Raw genomic sequence first — 7,196 nt, forward strand, 5'->3', positions numbered from 1 at the left:
AAAAAAAAGTAAATTGGAAAGTTGCTTACAATGGTATAACCTGTCTGAACCATGAAATAAATATTTTGTGTTTCATGTCCCTTTATAGGGAAAACCTAGGTTCAAACAGTGTGGCACCCATTGCTTTATAGAAACTAAAGTACTTTATAGAAACTAAACATTTACACATATATCTATATTTAAAAAACTTCTATCTATGAAACAAAATAAATGATATAAAAATATTAAACTAAACCTGCTTGGAATGTATCTGAACAAAGTTCTGAGATCCAGGAATGAGGTTTAGGGAGAGATAGTTTTTTTGTTTAGATTACCCAGCTACCCTTCTGCAGCTTGCTTTGGCATACATTGAATCTTCCCACGCAAAACAAAAGAGTATTTTCATTCTGAATTGCTGCATCTATTTGGCAGCGTACAAAACTGCAACTAAATTATTTTGGGGTTTTATTTGTAGTTTTATTTTATTATTACTTTCTATAGTTGAGTATTCAGCATAATTAAATAATGACAAATGATCTGAGAGTTCAAGGACTCATTTAATCTTTTTTTTTTGCATTATTTTTTTTATTTTGTACAGTATATTTTATCTACTTCTCTCTTATCAATCTCCTGTTAAAAATATGATTTTCTATTACATTTATGGGAATTTGTGGATAATTACAGGCAGTTTAGAAAACAAATTAATAAGTTATTTCATATGATTTATATTAGAAAAGGATAAATGGATGCTGGTCTAGTTATTTTTTCTTTATATCTAAAAGACAAAAGACATGATATACATTTTTTATAATACATTTGATGAAAGAAGGCAATTAATTACCAAAATTAGGAAAACTAATAAGAAAAATATTCCTGACCTTGGCAGCCGGCAATGTTATTGAATGTCTTATTGCAGAGAATGTGAATTGTACGTAAAAGATCAATCAAATCTATTATTATTCTATTTTAATTAATATCTACCACTATTGGGAAACAAATGACAACAATCTATAATGCACAGATTAGCACACTGAAAAGCAGACAGGCATAAAGTATGATCTGCCCCACAGAACTTACTATCTAGTGCAGCAGCCTCATTACTTACCAGCAACAATCCCCAGACATGATTGTATGACAAGAAGGTAAAATCTCAGCATCATATAGACTTGGCAGGTGCTATGGACAGTCATATCCGCAGGATGGGCTTCCCAGAGATTCTTTCCGTATGGCCTCTGCTGATACACTGACCCTGTACACGGCTGCTGGAGAAGTTTTCTGGTCCAGCAGCTCCCCTCACTGACTTTATGTCTTCTCCTGAGCTTGCATATTTAAGGTGGTCCCAAAATAAGGGCTTGGTGTCCACCCTCCTGTAGGCTAATCCCCTGCAACCCCCACAGCTCAGCTTGTGGTACAGAATCAGCTGCACTTGTGTTTGTTTTACAGTTACTTTAGTATGTGATTACTCAGGCTGGGGGCAGGAGCAGTGCTTTGATTGTGAGCTCTACGTAGCAGGCTTGTTATTTACCAGTGTCTTTTATTTTCTGATTTTTTTTCCCCATAATTGTACAATTTTAAATATTTTTTATTAGTTGACTTTGGGCTAGATTACAAGTGTTGCACAAATGATTTCACTCGTTTCCACGATAGTTTGTGCTATCATTTGTGTGCAGGTTAAATTTGCGCTCATATTACAAGTTGAGCGCAATCGTGATCACGTGAGCGCAATTGCATTTTACGATAGAATGATTACTGCAATCTCAGAGCTGTGGTTAACAGTTTTGCAAAATTAAAACATTGCACAAAACACATCAAAATTGCTTTACAAAATACACTTACACGAAAAATAATACTGTCTAAAAAAAATTATTTCAAAAAAATATTGCACAAAAAAGTTACAAGCAATCAAAGATATGAGATCTCAGGTGTTAGAAAAGAAAGGCAGGCAAAATACTTTAACTTTGAGATACATACATATACATCTCGAAAGATGGATATGAATATACAGGTGGCCCTCGTTTTACAACGGTTCAATTTGCGCCGTTTCAGAATAATAACCTTTTTTTCAGTCATGTGACTGCTATTGAAAAGCATTGAGAAGCAGTGCATTGAATAAAATAGCCAGTAGGTAGAGCTGTCCGCTTGTGTTGCAGAAAAGATATGCAAGCCAAACAAGCTGAAATTAATCAGTTTAACCAGACCTGAGCTATTGAGCAGCTTGCAAAGGAACAAGATCTTCCTGTCTATAAATCAGTTCAGATTGGAATGCATAGAAAGAACTGTTTGCAGAAAAATGCAAGTAAAGTCTGTGTTGTGTGATTATTTTATTAGGTTTATAATGCTGTTTAGCAAATGTTTTTGTTCATTTAACTTAGTTTAATTATATATTCTGTGTTGTGTGGTTATTTTATTAGGTTTATAATGATGTTTAGCATTTAAAGTCTTCATTTCACAGCTTTAAAAATAATGTATTAGGTGTTACTTATGACAATTTTGAGAGGGGCCTGGAACCTAACTCCCTCACTTCCCATTGACTTACATTATTAACTGGGTTTCAATTTACAACCATTCATTCTGGAACCTAACCCCGGCGTAAACTGAGGGCTACCTGTATATATATTTATGAATAAATAGAACATATTCTGCTATGTGAAGAACATTGGAATGTGAAATATTCATATTTTCAGTTTTGGTTAGTGGGGCGTCTATGGGGAAGAGGTTATCTTTTGTGTGAATGTCTAATTGTGCTAAAAATGACCTGTTTGCCCTCGTCTGAGTTAGTGCAAGTGCAATAACTTTTTACTTTCAACTCATAATACCAGCACAAACCGATGCGCACAAAAAGATTACTTCTACCGCAATTAGCACTATAGCGGAGGCGGTAAATACCGATAGACTTGTAATCTCGCTCTTTATTAAGAAAACAAACATATCCTCGGTGCACAATGAAATAGTCTAACATATAAATCAAGCAATACACACACACGCACACATATATATTTATATAAGACTAGACAGGAATAGTAGACATATATATATATATACATAAATATATATACATACACAGTATATATTAGAATATAAGCTCAGAAGTCCACCTGTCCTGTGTATTACCTTTCTACATCAGGTGGCAGCTCACACACAGCTTTTTGTAACCCTCTTTCTTCAAAATGGCCTCATGCACCTATGTTCTAGCTCCTACATTGGCACATTGGCACCCTATAAATAAGTGATCCTGTGTGTATATACATATATACAAACACGTACATAACACGCACACTATATGGCCAAAAGTATGTGGACACCCCTACTGATTATTGAGTTTAGGTGTTTCAGCCACACCCATTGCTATCAGGTGCATAAAATCCAACAAACAGCTATATAAAATCTCCATAGAAAAACATTGGCCTCTAAAGACCTTTGTGCTATTTTTCTGAAGTAGAAGTGTCTAAGAGCAACAGTAGCTCGGACACAAAGTGGCAGACCACAAAAATTCACAGAGCATGGATGCCAAGTGCTGAAGCACATAAAAATCGCTTTCACTCACTGCAGAGTTCCAAACTGCCTCAGGTAACAACATCAGCACAAGAACTGTGTGTTGGGAGCTTCATTAAATGGCCGACCAGTTGTACATAAGCATCACATCAACATGCCAAGCATTGACTGGAGTGGTGTAAAGCATGTTGCCACTGGACTCTGGAGCAGTGGGTCCTTGTTCTCTGGAGTAATGAATCACGCTTCACTATTTGGCAGTCTGAAGAATCTGGGTGTGATGGATGCCAGAAGAATGTTACCTATCAGTATGCATAGTACCTACTGCAAAGATTGGTGGAGGAAGGAAAATGATCTGGACTGTTTTTCAATGTTTGGGCTAAGCCCCTTAGTTCCAGTGAATGGTCATCTTAAAAGGGACATATAACCCAAAATTGTTCTTTCATGATTCAGATAGATACAATCAACTTAATCAACTTTCCAATTTACTTCTATTATCAAATTTTATTTGTTTTCTTGTTATCCTTTGATGAAAAGCAGGAAGGTAAGTTCCAGAGTGTGCTCATGTCTGCAGTACTATATGGCAACAGTTTTGCAGCAATATTATACATTGACAGCACTATTTTCTGTCATGTAGTGTTCCAGACATGTGCATGCTACGTATCTAGATATCTCTTCAACAAAGAATAACAAGAGAACGAAGCAAACTTGATAATTGAAGTAAATTGGAAACTTTTTTTAAAATTGTATTCTCTATCTGAATCGTAAAAGAAAAGTGTTGTGTTTCATGTGCTACAGAACGCAAAGACATTTTAGACAAGGGTGCTTCCAACTTTGTGGCAACAGTTTGGGGAAGCATGACTGTGCCCCTGTGCACAAAGTGAGGTCCATGAAAACATGGTTTCACAAGTTTTACGTGGAGTTACTTGAGTAGCCTGGAGAGAGCCCTGACTTCAACCCCATGGAACACCAGACCTTTTTGTCCGACATCAGTGCCTGACCTCACAAATGCCCTTTTGGCTGAATGGGCACAAATTCCCACATGCACACCTCAAAATATTGTGGAAAACCTTGGAAGAACTCATCATTAATGCCCATGGTTTTTGAATGGGATGTCCAACAAACTCATATCGGTGTGATGGTCAGGTGTCTACATACTTTTGGCAATATAATGCATATACCTAGTTTGCTAGTAAGACATTGCAGTGGACACATGAGAAAATAAGATTCTTCCTATCTAACATTAAAGGGACAGTAAAGTCTGAGTTAAAGTTTCATGATTCAGATAGGGCATATCATTTTAAACAACTTTTATCATCAAACTAGCTTTTTTCTCTTGGTATTTTTTATTAAAGTCTAATAGGCTGATTTCTAAGACTCTGCAGTCCACCCTTAATCTCACTGTCTGGCTGTGAATAGCTAATGACATGTACTGTTTGTTCATGTGTGTCATATAGATAACATTGAGCTCACTCTAGTTATTTAAGAGTCAGCACTAATTGCCTAAAATGCAAGTCTGTCAAAAGATTTAAGATAAGGAGGCCGTCTGCAGAAGCTTAGCTACAAGGTAATTACAGAGATAAAAAGTATATTAATATAACAGTGTTGGTTATACTAAACTGGGTAATGGTAAATAAAGGGATTGCCTATCATCTTTAAACAATAACATTTTTAAAGTTGACTGTCCCTTTAAGTGGTCTAGATATAAATACTGATATTTTTCTTGCCACTGTGACATTTATATACTTTATTTTACCTAAGAATCTTAGATAAAATAAAAATAATTTTATTTAATATTCTAAAGAATAAAAACATCACCTTTTACATATTTTCAATTTTTTATTTTAGACCATAAGAGCTAGAATACAAGTGGAGCGCTAATTTATTGTGCACCCGCAAATGGGCAAATTTGCCCGTTTGCAGGCACGCGCGATAAATAACCAGCCATTACAAGTGATCAGATCTCTGGTTAATTTTAAAAATGTCCACCAAATGCCCCCAAAATACACTGTAATATACTTTATTAAAAAATAAAGACAGTTTCATCTTATTTTTAAATAAAATAACGGCAAAAAGCAGTTATAAGGGGCTAATGTTGGCGAGTGTGGGGTGTAAAGTGCCTTTACATTGCAGTTTATGGGAACTGTGTGTTCCCTGTAAATATATATTTATATGCTTACATACATATACAGGGAGTGCAGAATTATTAGGCAAGTTGTATTTTTGAGGATTAATTTTATTATTGAACAACAACCATGTTCTCAATGAACCCAAAAAACTCATTAATATCAAAGCTGAATAGTTTTGGAAGTAGTTTTTAGTTTGTTTTTAGTTATAGCTATTTTAGGGGGATATCTGTGTGTGCAGGTGACTATTACTGTGCATAATTATTAGGCAACTTAACAAAAAACAAATATATACCCATTTCAATTATTTATTTTTACCAGTGAAACCAATATAACATCTCAACATTCACAAATATACATTTCTGACATTCAAAAACAAAACAAAAACAAACCAGTGACCAATATAGCCACCTTTCTTTGCAAGGACACTCAAAAGCCTGCCATCCATGGATTCTGTCAGTGTTTTGATCTGTTCACCATCAACATTGCGTGCAGCAGCAACCAAAGCCTCCCAGACACTGTTCAGAGAGGTGTACTGTTTTCCCTCCTTGTAAATCTCACATTTGATGATGGACCACAGGTTCTCAATGGGGTTCAGATCAGGTGAACAAGGAGGCCATGTCATTAGATTTTCTTCTTTTATACCCTTTCTTGCCAGCCACGCTGTGGAGTACTTGGACGCGTGTGATGGAGCATTGTCCTGCATGAAAATCATGTTTTTCTTGAAGGATGCAGACTTCTTCCTGTACCACTGCTTGAAGAAGGTGTCTTCCAGAAACTGGCAGTAGGACTGGGAGTTGAGCTTGACTCCATCCTCAACCCGAAAAGGCCCCACAAGCTCATCTTTGATGATACCAGCCCAAACCAGTACTCCACCTCCACCTTGCTGGCGTCTGAGTCGGACTGGAGCTCTCTGCCCTTTACCAATCCAGCCACGGGCCCATCCATCTGGCCCATCAAGACTCACTCTCATTTCATCAGTCCATAAAACCTTAGAAAAATCAGTCTTGAGATATTTCTTGGCCCAGTCTTGACGTTTCAGCTTGTGTGTCTTGTTCAGTGGTGGTCGTCTTTCAGCCTTTCTTACCTTGGCCATGTCTCTGAGTATTGCACACCTTGTGCTTTTGGGCACTCCACTGATGTTGCAGCTCTGAAATATGGCCAAACTGGTGGCAAGTGGCATCTTGGCAGCTGCACGCTTGACTTTTCTCAGTTCATGGGCAGTTATTTTGCGCCTTGGTTTTTCCACACGCTTCTTGCGACCCTGTTGACTATTTTGAATGAAACGCTTGATTGTTCGATGATCACGCTTCAGAAGCTTTGCAATTTTAAGAGTGCTGCATCCCTCTGCAAGATATCTCACTATTTTTGACTTTTCTGAGCCTGTCAAGTCCTTCTTTTGACCCATTTTGCCAAAGGAAAGGAAGTTGCCTAATAATTATGCACACCTGATATAGGGTGTTGATGTCATTAGACCACACCCCTTCTCATTACAGAGATGCACATCACCTAATATGCTTAATTGGTAGTAGGCTTTCGAGCCTATACAGCTTGGAGTAAGACAACATGCATAAAGAGGATGATGTGGTCAAAATACTCATT

The 7,196-nt window shown here is 36.9% G+C and overlaps 1 protein-coding gene across 1 annotated transcript in view; it reads right to left on the minus strand.

The window, feature by feature from the left end:
- The window catches only part of CA14 (carbonic anhydrase 14), a 249,006-nt gene extending 247,717 nt beyond the window's left edge, over positions 1 to 1,289 (minus strand). Inside the window, exon 1 of the mRNA XM_053705182.1 lies at positions 1,085 to 1,289. Within this exon, the coding sequence (XP_053561157.1) occupies positions 1,085 to 1,169 (85 nt within the window). The 5' untranslated portion in view covers positions 1,170 to 1,289. The remainder of the gene's footprint in view (positions 1 to 1,084) is intronic.
- Between the last annotated feature and the right edge of the window lie 5,907 nt (positions 1,290 to 7,196).

The sequence above is a fragment of the Bombina bombina genome, chromosome 1 (genome assembly GCF_027579735.1).
Source record: "Bombina bombina isolate aBomBom1 chromosome 1, aBomBom1.pri, whole genome shotgun sequence".
In the NCBI taxonomy this organism is placed as follows: Eukaryota; Metazoa; Chordata; class Amphibia; order Anura; family Bombinatoridae; genus Bombina; species Bombina bombina.